Below are 18,870 nucleotides of genomic sequence, written 5' to 3' on the forward strand. Positions count from 1 at the left end.
GTATTTGTAGAAACGTACTTTTTAATATTTAAGTATTTTGTTTGAGTCTTGGACGATAATATGAATATGTATTAAAGCCGTTATGATATTCGGCCATTTTAAGAAGGAAACAATGTGACAATTATGCATTTTGGACCAAAGTTGTTTTAAAGTTTAGGACAAATAAAAACAAATATGATATTTGGGTGCAATGCTTTGGTACCAAAGCGTTTTTATATATGTCACATACCTACAACCATTTTGAAAATGCACTTCACGTCAATTATTTTACGCTCATCCATGTGTCGATTTTGGTGGCTAGGATTTGCAATCTGGATTAAATAGTATGGAATTATTCGGATTTCCCGTAGATTAGGACCCTGATTACAAAACCTAGTGGAATACTTACAGGTGCTCTGGTGTTGCGGGGGTGTCCATGGGTGGCGGTAATCGCTTATTCATGTGATCGTTTGCCTCCTATATCATAAAAAATGACAATTCTAGGAATACCTTTTTTAACGAGTCCGATTTTATAGGAATTCGTCGATATAATGTTGAAGAGAATGGACGTAGACCTGGACGGGGTGATCAACTTCCAGGACTTCCATACGGCCGTGGTGAAGACGCCCTCGCTGTTGGAGAGCCTCGGCTACTGCCTGCCGGAGCGCACGGCGGTCTACTCCTTCATCGCCACCTGGTGCCCTTTGTGGGAAAAAATGTGAACAATTTCAGATTGTTTAAATTGCATTTTGATTTCAATTCCAAACATTTTAACCGCCAAAGTGGCTTATTAAAGTGGTATATTTTTGAACTGTAAAATTTTAAATTACATTGACATTATATTTAAATCGAAACTACCTACAAAAGAAAAGTATTTGTTATTACAAAATAGTGTGATTCTAACGTTATGAAATAACAAACGCCTGAACTTTTTGCGTGTTATACAATGATAACCGGCTTTTAGAGTAGTTATACCATCGCCCACACTTTTAACTGACAGTGGATCTATCTTAAACTTGGCTAGTTGTTTATCCACTTGCTAAAACTCAGTTACCTACGTTTCAATCATTTACGTCAGTGAAATTAGACCAAAATATATTTCTCATACAACGAACTTTGTTTAGGTATACAATTTAATCACGACATCCCAAGACACGAACCTAGACAACGTCGAATGAAAACTTAAATAGGTACTTATTTAGAATCCGATTTAGTCTTGCTAGAGAATATTATTGTACATTTTCATAGTCTATAAGTACTTACGGATTTAGCTTAAGCTTCCCAGTTAGAATTTCGACAGTTCAATGAAAACAAACTGTTAATATTGCTTTAAGCTACTCCATTTTGTAGCCAATTTAGTTTGGTGAGAAATATATTATTAATGTTGTTACTACTGTACCAACCGTCATTTAATTGCTTATTGTTTATTCTAGGTCTACACTTGCCCTTTTTTAACCGACTTCCAAATCTAAAAGGAGGAGGTTATCAATTCGGTTGTTTTTTTTTTATTTTTTTTATTTTTTTATTTTTTTTGTTTTTTTTTTTATTTTTTTTTATTTTTTTTATTTTTTTTTATGTTTGTTACTCCATATCTCCGTCATTACTGGACCGATTTTGAAAATTCTTTTTTTGATTGTATGTATATTCATACAGATTGGTCCCGTTTTTGTCAAAACCCAGTTCTGATGATGGGATCCATGAGGAATCGAGGGAACTCCTCAAATCTTAAAGGCATACATATAGTGATTTTTGTGTTTTTATCAACAAATCAAGCATATACATTCAGAAACGTGACATTTGATGAAGTGGAACTGCTGATGATGATCAGAACAGAACTCTTCAACGACGCATAGTTCACGTTTGGCGATTTGTCCTCTTCGTTATGTTTGTTAAGCAAGTTAAGTTTTTAAGCCACATTTTTGTCAAGCTCGAGTTCTGATGATGGGATCCATGAGGAATCGAGGGAACTCCTCAAATCTTAAAGGTGTGCGTATAGAGATTTTTGTATTTTCATCAGAAAATCAAGCATATACATTTAAAAAGTAACATTTGAGGAAGTGTAACTGCTGATGATGACCAGAACGAAACTCTTTAACAACGCATAGCTCGCGTTTGGCGATTTTTTCTTTTCGTTATGTTTGTTAAGCAAGTTAGGTTTTTAAGCCATATTTATGTCAAGCTCAAGTTCTGAACATGGGATCCATGAGAAATCGAGGGAACTCCTTAAATCTTAAAGGCACACGTATAGAATTTTCTGTATTTTCTAGTGTCCGACCGAAGGTTCGGTTTCGGTTTCGGTTTCGGCCAGTTTCGGCCAAAAAATCATGTTTCGGCTGTAGTTTCGGTTTCGGCCAAAAAACGGCCGAACCTTTCGGCCGGGCCGAAACTTACGAAATGGTACTTCGGACAAAGACCAAAAGTTGGGGAATAAGTAGGACAACAATATTAATACCTACATATACTGATTGATGTATATTAGGTACAGACATTAATTGGTTTATTATAAAACACAATTCCACTAATGAGGGCGCCACTGGACGGTTGACGTAGTCTTAAGAGGCTGTCAATACCTATAAGTGAATGAGATAGCACTGTCGCATGTTACTGGGCCCTGGGCAAGATAATAATAAGAAAACTAGCCTCACTTTTTACCTCAATTTACCATTGGTTTGTGTTTCACATGTCCTCTACTTCAGCTTAGCCTTTGGCCTCGCTGCGCCATGCTCGGCCTGCGGTCTCGCTTTTGAATACAATGGACATTGGTTGGAGTCTGTGCTCAACTACTTATCCTGAAGCCTTAAGCACGGCTTTGACTTCGCATGAAAGTTCGCCTCATTGGGGCACTTCGGACTTTTCGGCCCAGGTGAAGATCGGTACCCGGCCTTGCAATATTGTTAACAAAAAATTTCGCGCTCGCTGCGCTCGCGTTTTTGGTTGACCCTGTATCTACATGTTAGCTTGACTGGTGAATGAATACAGTTAGACCAAGAAAATTCTGCAATGATTTTGATAGCATACGCAGTGCAACTAGTGCAAATGTATTTTCATAATTTCATAAAAGTTTTGACGTTTAAAATAACACTTGCACTGCGTGTGTTATCAACTTATCAAAATCGTTGCAGAATTATCTTGGTCTAACTCTAGTAATTTTCATAAAAAACTGCTTAAGTAACATAAATTTCAAGGACATTAGGTGTTGACAGCCCCATAATATGTGTGTAAAAGCGGTTTTATGACATTTTTTCAACGATTTTAACAAGTCTACAAAAGTTTCGGTTTCGGTTTCGGTTTCGGCCGAAACTAGAGCCAAAGCCGAACATTCGGTTTCGGTTTCGGTTTCGGCAAAAAAACATGTTTCGGTCGGACACTAGTATTTTCATCATAAAATAAAGCATTAACATTAAAAACTGTCGCATTTGATGAACTGGAACTGCTGATGATGATCAGAACAGAACTCTTCAACGACGCATAGTACATGTTTGGTGATTTCAAATTTTGACTTTGACTTGGACTGGGACCCGGTCTCGGATCCAGATCCGGACTCGTACCCGGATCCGGTTCGGACCCGGACCCGGACCTGGACTCGGATTCGGACTCGGACCTGGACTAGACCCAGACTCGGACCCGGACTCGGACACAGACCCGGACCTTGACCTGGAAAACCACCATGATACCTAAACTAAATAAACCACTATGATTACCTACCATAAAATGTAGGTATAAAGTATGATGAGGCCAAACCCCTCCCGCTCAAACCCCCGTACACCGCACCGCATGCGCCGTTAAGTGGGTTAGGTTAGGTTTGAACTGCTATCCTCACAGAACCGAACAAAAGTGGGTTAGGTTAGGTTAGAACCGCGAACCTTACAGAAACGAAATGCTTCCTTTTCTACATAGCGCACCATCTACAATAATCTTTCACCGGGCCGCATAGAAGTCGGTTTTTTTTTCTTAAAAATTATTTAAACTCCGTTAACATTATTGAAAATATTTTTACATATTTTGATCTTTATTATAAACCATAGCTATGCCCCTTCGTTTGACTTTTATTCATTTTAGGGTTCCGTATCTCAAAAGAATACCTATATTGTACGGAACTTTCGGTGGGCGAGTCCGATTTTTTTTTAAATATTAGGAGCGGAAAACAAATTGCACGCACTATTTTAAATGCTTTTAACTCTTGTAACAATTTAAATATCAATCAAATTTAACGAAAGATCCTAGCTGTCGTTGATATAGGTAGGTACTCGTAAACATTAAATTGTGTCTAAATATTTTCAGTGAGGAAAATAAGGACAACCTACGTTTATATGAAAAAGCGATTACGCGCGGCGCGGTCCACTTCCGCCTTATGGGTTTAAAAAAAATAACACTCCATATCGCTCGTCCATTGAAGCTCGTGTGTGAAAATAGAATTAAGTGATTGGCCATCTCCATAAAATTTCCATGTAAAAGTCGTGGCGCTAGGGCGCCTCGGGATGAATATGGATCTTGGCAATATAGGGTGAACATTTTGAGCTGTTTGTTCTTTTATTATTCATGGCCGAATTCGGTTGCAACGCTATTAAATTGATCGTTTAGTCACGTTCACTGATACAGTTAGTTATATAAAACAAAAATTATTATTTTAATAAGTCAAGCCATTTGGGCTCTGCCGAGAATAACAGTTGCTTTAGTAATAAAATTGACTAGGGTCAATAGGGATGATGACACATGTTGAATTTTATAACAAAATCTAGTAAAATAGAGTGCAAATGAGCAATTTATCACAATAATGTGGATATTAAAATAAAATACGGAAATGTTACAAAAATACAGGAGTTGAAAGTCTCAAAATGTAAGTTTTTTTAACTTCCAAAAACGATAAATGTAACCTAAGGGTACCATTCGATTCCTTACATTTGATCCAAAAAAATATTGTAAAGCAACTATATAGGTACATAAACGCAATATTTCACGGACAAAAACGCGTTTTTTTTGTTTTGTCCATACTACAAGATGGGATCTCAGTGACCTTGACGTCATGTTCACTTAACCTTTTGTGAGGGGGGAGGACTTTGACTATAATTTGTGACCTTTGTGTTGCTTTAATGTAATGGGTCCCATATAGACATTTGATCCTAAAAACAAACCCGATCGATTGATATCATAAATGAAAATTAGTCATGTAGCCTATTGGAACTTTTTAGAAATTTTTGTTTACTCTGCACTTATTTTTCATCTAATTTGTTTGGTAAGAGGCTTTAATGATAAATAAAAAATAAAATTCATTTATTTCGAACAATAAAGAATCCATATAACGTATACAATATTATATCTAAATTACATACGTACAACTAATCGACATTCTTTTTTTTATCGAACCGCATTGGGTTCGGCATTAGGTCCGACAGTGTTGAACTGTTGACGCTGTTGGCTTGTTGACGCAGATCTTTTATAGGGTTTATGAGCTTCTGTGTAGCTCAGCTAGTAACAGCTACTTCACGAATCGTTGCTCTAACTATTAGGTAGATATAGGCGTTAGATGTGCAGCTCTTGGACAATGAAGATAAAGTTAGACTGTCAGTCAGATGGTTACTAGCTTAAAGTTTTAATGGCGTGTTAGATACGTAGATACTAAGTATACCTACAATATTCATCGCTGTTTCCAGCTAAACTTGCAGACAAGGCATTTTAATTAATATCATTTGAAAGCAAGCAGGTTCGCTATGTAGAATATTTAATGAAGTGTAGATACGTATATATTTAATGTCAAATATTGTTGTACATCATTACAAGTATATTCACCTTGTGTAAAAATATTTTAACTTATTTAAAGAAGGCTTAAACTTGTATGCCGGCCCGGTAACGACAACGTATGAGTAGAAAATTGTAATAACGCAGTTCTCAGACTCCGTTTTCTGTCAGCAACAATTTCCGGTACACAAGCCGGCAGCCACGAAGGCTGCGAGCCTATTATCACGACAAAATTACCACCTAACGACTCTTACGGCTGGTCTCCGATGAAACGACTAAGCACGTTATCACTACGTCTCCCGCTCTTCGCAGACCGAATTGAATTAAGGACTACAATAAAGCCATCATGTCATCAAGTTTTCTGCAGCGCATTATATTTTCCGTCGATAAATGAAATTCGCCCAGTATACTTAAGTATCGTGTTGAGTTCCACGGTTGAGGGGAGGCCCACGCGACGGTTACTTACGATAATCTTTATGCGACGAAGGGCGGGTTCTTGAAGTGAACATATGTATATTATGACGTATATGTATTTAGTCCGCTACATATAACGTAAATAGTTAAGGTGCGTTGGGATAAGACGGAAAGGATTTTTGATGAGATGAGCAGTGTTGTAATATTGGAACCACCCTAAACCCAAATATTTGTGTTGCAAATTGAAAATACCTGCACTTGTGTGTAAAATTGTACATAATTTAACACAAACTACCTACTAGGTAGGTTTATAGTGTTAAATGATGTAAAAAAAAATATTTTATATATGAATACATGTAGTTTTTATTTATGAATACATATTCATAAATAAAAAATACTCTGATTCAGTGCGAGCTCCCGCTGTGCTTTGTTTGCACTGCAAACTTTGCAGGCCGGAGTCAAGGCACTGCGAAAAATATTGCTGAAATCGATTGCCTGCGGTGTTGTCGGCTTAATTGTTCTATGTAACCGTGATGTCATTTTAACTAAAACACAATGAAAATTATTTACTATCGTTAAAATTTAAAAAGTCGAAATTTAAAACTGCCGGTGTATTGTGTCATTGGAGCAGTGGAGCCACTTGCGTATGCTTGTCAATTACAGTAAAAACAATAACTTCTTCGTTAGAGTCTGTGCGGAAAGAGAAGAGTCGTGGAATGTATAGGGCCCAATACGTACATTCCACGACTCTTCTCTTTCCGAACAGACTCTACTATGTCATGCCATGGTTTATCTCACACAAATTGATGCGTCTACATACAGACAAGTCGTGCGCACAAATACACTAATCGAATGCAAATCGTATGTGGCCACGACAGGACATCAACGCTGTGTAATAACGCCGTAGCAGTAACGCCGTCACAGTATAACGCCGGCTGCAGTCGTTATCCGAGTGTCACCTTAGTAAGGTACTGACTGTACGCCTTATCTATATATATAAATGCAAGTGTCCTGACTGACTGACTGACTGATTCATCAACGCAGAGCCGAAACTACAAAAGATAGAAAGTTGAAATTTGCACACTAGGTTGCATTATAAAGTGTACAATGGATAAGACGCAATTTTGAAAAATTCAACCCCTAAGGGGGTTAAAAAGGGGATGAAAGTTTGTATGGGGTGCAAATTTTATTTTAAGCTAGGAACTTGAAACTTCGTAAAAAGATATTATATTAAAATACAAGAAAACTAATTTCAGCGTTTCTAAAAATTCATCCCCTATGGTGGTGAAAAAGGGGTTGAAAGTTTGTATGGATATCAAAAATTTTTTCGAGCGCGGGTCTTGAATCTTTGGATTTGGGGATATTATTAGAAGACAGGAAAAGTAATTTCAGCGTTTGAAAGTTTGTATGAGGTTCAAATTTTATTTTAAGCTAGGAACTTGAAATATCGTAAAAAGGTATTACTTTAAAACGGAAAAAAACTAATTTCAGTGTTTTTGAAAATTCATATCTCAAGGTGGTGAAAAGAGGGTTAAAAGTTTGTATGGAGATCAAACATTTTTGTGTGTGGGGCTTGAATTTTTGTACAGGGGCATATTATTAGAATACAAGAAAAGTAATATCAGCGTTTTTAAAACTTCATCCCTTAAAAGAGTTAAAAAGGGGGTTGAAAGTTTGTAAAGGGTTCAAATTTTATTTAAAGCTACAAACTTGAAACTTCGTAAAAAGGTATTTCATCAAACTAATTTCAGAGTTTCTGAATATTCATCCCCATGATGGTGAAAAAGGGGTTGAAAATTTGTATGGAGGTCAAACATTTATTTGAGTGCGGGACTTGAATCGTTGTATAAAGGCATATTAGTATTACAATACAAGAAAAGTAATTTCAGCGTTTTTTAAATTCATCCCCTAAAATAATTAAAAAGGGGTTGAAAGTTTGTATAGGGTTCAAATTTTATTTAAAGCTAGGAACTTCAAACTTCGTAAATAGGTAGTTAAGTAGTAGGTTTTATTAAATAGAACCCATGAAAATCTTTTTATTCAGTTAGGGGCTTGAAACTTCGTAGGTTGTGAAAGACAAGTCTCATGTGTTGTATTGTATAATATTAATAATTAACAAATGATTAACCATCCTACTGCGATCTTTTGCTGCATAATGTTGTAAGATAATGTAGAATATATAACCACCAATATACAAATACACGCGTACGAAGTCGCGGGCAACAGCTAGTTTTATATAGGTACTACACACCACGAGAGAAATAAAAACAAGAACATAACCCAAGCATATTCTTTATATCTTAGGTACCTATTTATTACCACCTTCGACGATGAGATAAATAAATCATTACAATTGTTTACCTGACGCCATAAATTTAGTTTTAGAACAACAGAACTAACTTTTTAAAGTCCAAACTTACTTTCGCCCGGGCGAGATCATTATCAAATCTGAATGAAGGACGACTCGACCTTGAAACCCTGACCTAAAATGTAAATATAGGTACCACAATACATGTTAAACAATGATTACAAGGCGTTCTCTTAATAGACATTCGTTAAACTAAAACATACTCATTGTCATTTTAATAAATTTGTTATTTAAATTAATATCGGTTTTATTTTATTTAGCGAAAGATGTAGATCCTCTGTAAGTAAATAAATTTGTAATGTAAGTGTTCGCTCAGTATGTTTATAATAAGCTATGATGGGGTGATTTTAGGCAAGGTGATGGTGGAGGACGAAATCGGGGTGGGTGGCGGGGGGAAAGGTCTGAGTGAGGCAGCGTTGAGTACCCTCACTGTTTCTCTGGGTCGCTTCGCGGGCGCACGCTCCTAGCCCCGACAGTTCGCTCGCGACCGTGCGGACGAACCGCAATGTAGTTTCACCCACAAGTAACAGAACAAGCCTCAAACTGTTTTCAACTTTTTCAAAAGTTGTTAAAAAATTATCGGGTGCCCCAGGAGACGCGTCCCAGGCTGGCAGTTCAGGTGAGTGGTCGGAGTTTATATATGTGGCGCGTACTCCGTCGGCACGCCGCCGCCGCGAGGGCGCAGACGAAGAGCGTAAAAGTTTGTGCTCAGCGTGAGGCGGCCGCGGTGGCGTCGCAACAGGTAGGGCGGTATCGAGCGAGATACGCTCACTTTTACTTTTCGTTTAGGCAGCGTGATCCCGGGCTGGCCCACAACCGCCATTTTATCTCGTCGGCCGTTTAGCCACAGTGTGACACATTTTTATGCCATCGCTAATAGGCTCTTGGCTACGTACGAGGGGCCTCACAAATAACGGTGATTAATTTATAAACCCCATTTTTGTGTCAGCACTTTAAAGGACATGGGATAACTGCAAAATGTTGAGTAGGTTATCTATTCTTTTGAAGTGATCTTCTGATTGTTTAGTAGATAGATACCTAGGTTATAATAATTATAATTATTTCTGTAACAAGTATTAACAAAATATCACTTTTTATTATATAGGTCTAATTCTTACACGTTAGAATACCTACTATAAAATGAAATTGCACTGCGAATTCAATTTTAAATTTGATACAATTGTGAACAAAATAGTTAAAAATATATTTTGTGTGGAGAATATTAAATAGGGTAGGTGCGTTAGTTTTCGTCCACTTGACGAAATTTGAATATAAACCTACATTGCTGCACAAATTTGGACTTATTTCAATCCTTAATGTTGAAACAATATATTTATCTACATAAAAATGATATTTCGCAAGTAGCAAATTATATATGTATCAAATATGTTATTTGCTAATCTGTCAAGTGGACAAAAACTAGCGCAATGACCCTACGTCATTAAAATCAATAGTGATTACTAAGTACGGGTCCTTAACTTAAAATACTATATAATATTTGCTTCAATGTCGATATGGAAGCACGTCGAGAAATTATTTTTTCCTCCCTTTCCCCCCCCTTTTATTTTAATACATTAAACCAGATGCTTTCATAATGTGATCGGGTTTCTATTGGTGTAAGGGTTTCAAGCAATTTATTAAAAATACAGTAAAGTCCAGTGAAAATTATATTTATTTATTTCAATGCATATCACAGGAATCTCCCCCACACTTACAGAGGACCAGTACAGGGAAGACCTGACTTCCTACAAAGGCATCGTCCTTTAATGCAGCTGCGACATGAACACTTCGTCAATTCCCTTACGGATGCTGACGTTTCTTTGCTCGTACTCCAAAATGGAATCCAAATACCATCTTATTTCATCCATCCCCAGTTCTCAAAGTTCGGATATTCAGGGTTTGGTATCAGACTCTGACCCCAGATCAATCCTGCTTGCAAATAAGCTCGTTTTGTATGCTGTTCAAGAGCACCGAGTGTTGGTGGCAGCCTATCCATGGCCCGTCCGTTGATGAATAATGCTTTTCTAGCTTGGTTAACGTCTTCTACGTCGCTAGTTTTGTCGTAAGTCAGGATGACATATCTTGCCAAAGCATCCAATTGATGGGTTTCAAATACTCTGGTAACTTCAGGGAAGGAACTCCACGTTTTCCAAAAGTACTTCTTTCCCTTTCCACAAAATCCTGATACAGTATCGCACCCTGTAAATGCGTGAAAAAATAACATGCTGCTGCATTTTTCTGGGCCGAGTTTATTTATAAGTTGGTGAATAGCAATAGTACGTAAAGCTTTCCCAGTTCCGAATGATATCCAACATTTGTTCAAACCCATTTCTTTAAGCCCGCTGTATAAGGAAATAGCTACAACAACCACATCTGTATCAACCGTTCTAATTAATATTTCTGTGTGACCATGCTGCACGGCGTGCGAAACATGGAGGAAGAGTCTGGTATCAGCTTCTTTATGTTTTGACTTAAGGGAGGACGTCTCTACGGTGGCATCGTTACACAAAACTTGTTCCCCTTTGGTTGCAACAATCGTTTTCGCATGTTAGACCTGCTGGAGTCCATCAGCCAGGAAGTTGAAAAGTTCAACTTTGTTCTGTGACGAACGAAGATTTTTGCCAGTTTTTTGGAAGTTTACCTGCTGGTGTGACTTTTTGACGAAATCCTGTAACCCCTCTTCTCCCGTGTATGACTCTTGAGACTGTCTTCATTATAAGCATCAAAAACGATATCAACTCGATTTCCAATCTGGTTCGCAACATAATTAATAAATGATTTGCGATAATCGTCAAATGTAACGTTTGTGCCCGGTCTTATCATTTGAACTATAGCAGGCCCATCTAGAAACGATGAATTGCAGTCTACGAGATCTTCGTTAAATGACTCGTTTACAGTACTTTCATTTTCCTCTTCATCTTCTTCGTCTTCATATTTGTCTTCAAAACATTTAAGTAGTTCCGATTTTGCCACATATCTTATATTTCCCGTCTCAGAGATGGACGGAGGAAACGGCTGGTTTTCGTGTTTGAAAAAGACATTTATATCCCCTTGCCTATGCTGACAGGCGATGTACAGTTTGGAGAATAAGGCGGCGTCGCTTTTCCCTATTGACAGTTTAGTGGCTTGTTTTGATTTATAAGAAGCTGTACCTCCAAATATGTTGATATTATTTCTCTTGATAGGGTCGAAGATAGAAAGAATAGGAGAAACATTATTTGCAATAATCCGTTGTTCCACAAATTTAGTGTATTGTGTATTTCAAATATCGCGTCACACGGTCGCGCGCACCTATTTTAGGTGTTTAGTAGGTACACGTATAGTACTTATCTTTAGTAAAAAGATTGCATTTTTTAATAAAACTTTAAAGTAACATGTACCTACATATTTTGTAAACTATAAGTTCTATCAACATACGTCCAAAGACAATATTGTAAAGAATTTAATAAGGAACATATTGATCTTTGACAGTTTTCTTATAGCTGTATTACCCGTTTTCATAAAAAAATAAAAAATAAAACACAATTTGGCACATAAAAAGGGGGGGAATGGGGGGAAAAAATAATTTTTCGACGTGCTTCCATATCGACATTGAAGCACATATATGACAGCTACATTCATGCCAAGTTTCATGCTTTCTTCAGGATCGGACCATAAAACTGATTTTTGTTAGGACATGGAGCCGTAATAGGTAGGTACTATTTTTAGTCCTCAGTACTATTAAATTCACGTAATTATGTTAGTTAATATCATAAATCATAATGACGCATGTCTATTTATTACGAGACTCTCTAAAAATGCGTACGAGTAGGTATCCCTAATTTAAATAAGTTATTTGAGATTTAGGTAGGTTTTACTTCATTACAAGATTTACTTTTTTATTACCACGGCGCATGATTTTTTACTACGTTTGTCAAATTCCTTTTTTAATTTTTCATTTCATGTTCATTTTCATATTTTCATGTGCATGTAAATCTTGGGTTATTCCCACTAGTTACCACCAAGTTGTTACCAGTGGTAACTACTGGGAATTTTTTTCCCACCTTTTACCACTGGTAACTACTGGGAAAAATTATTCCCAGTAGTTACCACCAACTCGGTTTGGTTATAATTCATTTAGATTATTTTTAAGTGATTTTATTCGGTAATTCAAAATCTCACTCTATATTTATACTATACTATTTTATACTGTTTTTATTAGTATTTAACCCTAACACAATTTTGGTGGTAACTACTGGGAATAAAAATTCCCACTAGTTACCACCAAACCGAGTTGGTGGTAACTACTGGGAATTATTTTTCCCAGTAGTTACCAGTGGTAAAAGGTGGGAAAAAATTCCCAGTAGTTACCACTGGTAAGAACTTGGTGGTAACTAGTGGGAATAACCCATATTAATACGTTTATTTATGTATAACAACCCTTAACCGCTTACATAAATGAAATATGAGCATATACTCCGGCATCTATGTATTACGGGACGTGTTCCGAGGAATTCTGCGGATTAATCCCTGCCGCCTCTTTCTGCCAGCGCTCTATGCGACAACATTTCCATCTTCACCACTTAGATGGTTGGCACTGTTGGCGGTCCCCAACTGTGCGTTTCTCCAGAAACTTCCTGCCTCACACTAAACTATGGAATGATCTGTCGCCTACGGTATTTCCAGACCGATACGATACGACCTTGAAACCTTTAAGAAAATAGCGTAATTTCACCTTAAAGGCCGGCAACACACAATCCCTCTGGTGTTGCAGGTGTCCATGGGCGGCGGTAATCGCTTACTATCAGGCAATCCAGCTGCTCATTTGCCTCCGATATCATAAAAAAAAAAATACTGGTCAGCAAGTGGTCAGCAATATGTTTCTAATATTACTGTAAATATTACAAGTAGTAGATCTCTTGCCTATTTATTTTGCTTAAGTTTGATAAATAAATAAATAAATAAATATTAGAGGACAATTTACACAAATTGACTAAGCCCCACGGTAAGCTCTAGGCTTGTGTTGTGGGTACTTAGACAACGATATATATAATATACAAATACTTAAATACATAGAAAACACCCATGACTTAGGAACAAATATCTGTGCTCATCGCACAAATAAATGCCCTTACTGGGATTCGAACCCAGGACCGCGGCTTCACAGGCAGGGTCACTAGTTCACTACCCACTAGGCCAGACCGGTCGTCAAGTTGATAATTTGTGTAATCGCATTTTGTGGTCAATTATTGGAAATAACTTTTGTTTGATTTTTTTTTTATCTTTTATTCTAATTAATAAAAAAATAACGTTAGAGCATTTCTGAGAAGTAACCCTATAGGTATGTGGGATTTCAGGGTTTGTCCAATGGCTAAGGTCACCCTGTATAATACAAGTAATATCCGTAATATCGATTTGTTGAACCTACAATTGCTTTCAAAAGCCCACGGTTATTGCATTTTCCGAAGCATTAGAAGAAGAGCCGGAAGTCATAGTTCCACGTCATTTTATATTAGTAAAGCTGATAAAACCGATTGTTGTAATAGCTAGCTAAATAGCATAGTTTATGTTTTATTAACCTAGCGGTAAGTAGGTACATACTTGCGACTTCCACTCCGGAGGCCGCGGGTCGTATAGTTACTAAGTAAACGAATGTAAGAAAATTTACCAGTTGAGATTTAAAAATATCTTGAACTTGCACGTCATTCTACTTTGGCATTATAACAATAAAGTGTCTGGATTTCTACTACAGCAAGATAAAATATGATAGTATGTTCCATATTATTATAGTTTGTTTCTAGAAAATCGTGTATTTTTTCCTAATAAAGCGAGCAAATTATTGAAAAATTTAAAGAAATTTATATAAAAATGAGCAGACATCGCCATTATTTGTACCTAATTATTTTAATCCAACCTTTAACCGATTTAACCAACTGACGAAGGTACGTCTCAGCCGTCATGATTTTTCTTTCGAGATTTTTTAAAATTAATATTGTGAATAGCTCTCGCTTCTTGTACACTTCCTCTTTTGTTATTATAATATCCCTTCGATGCCGGTCTGGCCTAGTGGGTAGTGACCCTGCCTGCTAAGCCGATGGTCCTATGGGTTCGAATCCCGGTAAGGGCATTTATTTGTGTGACGTATTCCCTGCAGTCTTACCGCGTAGTCTTACCAGTTGGACTACTGGGAATCTCCTTCCCAATAGACTTACTGGTCGTAAGACTTCGCAGATGTCATTTTCATCCCATTAGTTTTACTCTTTTAAAATGTATAAATCATAGACCTCATATTTGATAGACAGTAGCTTTATTAAATCTAAGAAGAAAAATAAATTAAATGCATTTTTTTCTAATGACAAACAATAACAAACTCAAAGACAAGTACAGTCGAGTTCATAAACTATTTAAATGTAAATCTATTTTTATTAAATAAATTTTCCCCGGCCTCAGGCCCCACTAATCTAGAAGGTTTTCCCTCAAAATCCAAGTAGGCTCCAAATAGTTTTGTTTTGATGATTTATTTAATGAAGAGTCACATTTTCCGAAAGTTCAATCTAATTTGAAACTTTAATCCATTTGTTAAGGTTGAAATTCTATTGACACGTATGTGGTCGATATATCGTACTATGCCTGGAAAAGTCTATCAATAACCTAAGTCTATGTTGACTCTTATGTAAGAGTAGGACTATTGGGAGTTTTGTTTTACTGGTAAGTCTACAGGGCACAAAATTCCCAATGGTCTTACTAGTGAGTCTATTGGGAAGGAAATTCCCAGTAGTCCAACTGGTAAGACTACACGGTAAGACTGCAGGGAATACGGGATTTGTGGTGATGAACACTAATATTTGCTCCGGAGCCATGGATGTTTTCTATGTATATAAGTATGTATTTATCTATATACGTATGTATATCGTCGCCTAGTACCCAATAGTACAAGCTTTGCTTAGTTTGGGGCTAGGTTGATCTGTGTAAGATGTCCCCCAATATTTATTTATTTATTTATTTATAATAGGAAGGTAGGTACCTATTAATTGAATTGGCAAATGTGTTAAATAATTAATTACTTATTCTCGTAGATTGTGGTTAATTTGACCTAAAACACGCAACAAATGGGCGTGTAGCTCCCTTGAGTACAAAATTAATGCAACAGAAAACCTATGTACTTGTGCTAGCCTTTCAAATAAACACATTATTTGGTTAAGTAACACCAGATACTGCTTCGTGTAGCTACAAATATGGGTCTTCCTCGCGTTGTCCCGGCATTTTGCCACGGCTCATGTTAGCCTGGGGTCCGCTTGGCAACTAATTCCAGGAATTGGCGTGGGCACTAGTTTTTACGAAAGCGACTACCATCTGACCTGCCAACCCAGAGGCTAAACTAGGCCCTTATTGGGATTAGTCCGGTTTCCTCACGATGTTTTTCTTCACCGAAAAGCGACTGGTAAACACAAATGATATATATTTCGTACATAATACGAGTAAGTACTCGTAAGTTCTGAAACACTCATTGGTACTCGTACGAGCCAGGGTTTGAACCCGCGACCTCCGGATTGCAAGTCGCACGCTCTTACCGCTAGGACACCAGCGCTTTTAGCTACAAATACCGCCTATTCCACCTATCCCTACTGCGATATCCCCACCAGTGTGGACATATGGAATATTTTTCCATTTAGTTCTACTGGTAGGGATATTATTCCATTTATCCCTACTGAAATCCACTGCGGTAGGGACTCGCGGAATTATTTCCAACAATCTATACTGACTGTTTACCTGGTGGGGACTCGCGGAATTATTTCCAACAATCTATACTGACTGCCTACCTGGTGGGGACTCGCGGAATTATTTCCAACTATATTAACAGGCATTTATATATAACGAAATAATAGAAACAAAACCAAAAAATAGTTTTATTTATACACAGTTAACATGTTACCTCAGTTACCTTAACATATCTGGGAGACCGAGCTTTGCTCGGAAAACATACAAAAACTCAAAAAATTGCGTTTTCCCAGAGATAAGATCTAGCTAGAACGATTTTTCGCCCCCGAAAACCCCTATATACCAAATTTCATCGAAATCGTTAGAGCTGTTTCCGAGATCCCCGAAATATATATATATATATATATAAATAAACAAGAATTGCTCGTTAATAGGTATTAGATAGATAGATATCTAAGAAATGGCCCACTGTTATGTTTCCTGCCACTAATTGGTTTTGGGCATTCTCAATGAACTGATCTCGAAGTATGTACTTCATTCCTCTCTTTTTAGGTGCCTTTTTTGTACGGTAATTGCCAAATAGGTGTTTCTATTAACAACAAATTTTTTGTACAGTTTTTTTAAAAAGGGCATACAAACTAATGTTTCTGTTATTTTTATCGTTTATTTTAAAATGCCACGCTTCTGCGTAGTTATTGGTTCTGTGTCTATATCTGAATACACACCACTGTGCGATGAAGTTATCATTTTTGAGCCAAAATGTTTTAAAATAATGTTGGAAATCTTCCATTTTCAGTTCTCTTCTCATTTGCGATTCAATATAAGACCACCCTCCCTTGATTTTGTGAAAGGGCAGCAATGGTAACGCAACTGATAGTGATATTATACGTCTCATTTCTTTATTTTTAGTTAATTTTAGCTCCTTGCCCATTTTCCATATAGCTTTTGTAAAATGATAATAACATCCGTCTTTTTTAATGCCTGGTAATACGTCCTCCATGGCCTTGGTAATAGCTGGTTCAAAATCTGCCATTATTTGCGTAGGATTCCAAGCTGGGATTGCAGATTTAAGAAGTTTAAACATGATTTTATATGTTTCTGTTTTCTTGTCTGGCAATAATGCATATATCGTCGGAATTATTAATGTTGACTCCATTAAACTTCCAAGATCGCAATGCATTGTTACCAGTTGGGTAAACGGTTTAGGGCAGATTTTGAATGTTCCGTCTAGAAAAAAAGCTTTACGCTCCATCAACAAATCACTCAGCCCCAAAAATAAATATTCGTACGCCATTGTGATGATAATCAGCAATGAGGAATTTGTGATATGCAGGAGGTACTTCTAATTCTTGCAAGTTGTTGAAAAACATTTTCCTTGTTCCTGCAACTTTGTTTCTGTGCTTGTACATTGCTGATTTAATATTTTGGAATTGCGGAATATTTCCTACCAAGTCTAACCCGTCGTCTTCAATCCCGGCGACGATGTTTTCAAATATTGTCGGAACCGGAATCTCAAGGCTTGCAGCAATTTCTTTTTTACAATTACTTAGGCGTATGCCAATTTCATTTTTCGCTACGTCTTTCAAACACCATGACGAATGAGCCACTTCTTTTAAAATAGTCCGCTCCTAGAATAAAAAGGTTTACATTACTTTACTTATAGGAAGCGTACAATTAACTTATTGAGTCAAGCAGACAAACAATTAAAAACCGACCAAGTGCGAGTCGGACTCACGCAAGGAGGGTTCCGCACCATCAACAAAAAATAGAGCAAAACAAGCAAAAAACGGTCATCCATCCAAGTACTGACCCCGCCCGACGTTGCTTAACTTCGGTCAAAAATCACTTTTGTTGTATGGGAGCCCCACTTAAATCCTTATTTTATTCTGTTTTTAGTATTTGTTGTTATAGCGGCAACAGAAATACATCATCTGTGAAAATTTCAACTGTCTAGCCATCACGGTTCATGAGATACAGCCTGGTGACAGACGGACGGACGGACGGACGGACACAAAAAAGCGGTCCCGTTTTTACCCTTTGGGTACGGAACCCTAAAAACCATAACGAAATAAGATGAAACGGAGTTCATAAAAACTTACTTTAATTGTTACCAATCCTACTTGTACTTTTAGTCTTTGCACACTTCCAGTACTCGGCATCTTTGTAGATTTTTTTACGATGATATTGATAACCATCGATAAGCCTAATACTTCGCCCCGACCCCTTTGTAAATTATTATTTCCCTAGGCATTGTACATAAAATGCGTGTTTCTAATGGTTTCTATAAATACAAATTTCCATTAAACGATATGACATCTGTCAGTATGTGAATTATATTATTGTTTATCTACTTTTAAATGACGTACTTGTATTACTGGCCATATTTCTCTATCAGCACTTACTTGAAACCTTTTTATTACCTACTTATATAAATTAGAGTGTTTATTTCGCGTCATCGTCAGTTAAGTCTAATATGTAGAGTAAAACTGATATCGGAAATATCTAAACATACATATATTAACTCTTTTGGCCCTTACTTATTTGCACTAATCATGAAAAACCTGTTGAGATGGGTTGGGAATCTAAATTTCAACTTTCTAGCTATCACGGTTCTTGAGATACAGCCACATGTCAGACGGACGGACAGATGGACAGCGAAGTCTTAGTAACAGGGT

At 37.0% G+C, this 18,870-nt stretch overlaps 1 protein-coding gene across 1 annotated transcript in view; it reads left to right on the top strand.

Moving 5' to 3' along the window:
* Nucleotides 1-701, top strand: part of LOC134661471 (calaxin-like) — a 38,574-nt gene extending 37,873 nt beyond the window's left edge. Inside the window, exon 5 of the mRNA XM_063517581.1 lies at nt 516-701. Coding sequence (XP_063373651.1) covers nt 516-701 — 186 coding nt within the window. The remainder of the gene's footprint in view (nt 1-515) is intronic.
* The last annotated feature ends 18,169 nt before the right edge of the window (nt 702-18,870 follow it).

Source organism: Cydia amplana, chromosome Z, assembly GCF_948474715.1.
Source record: "Cydia amplana chromosome Z, ilCydAmpl1.1, whole genome shotgun sequence".
NCBI lineage: Eukaryota > Metazoa > Arthropoda > Insecta > Lepidoptera > Tortricidae > Cydia > Cydia amplana.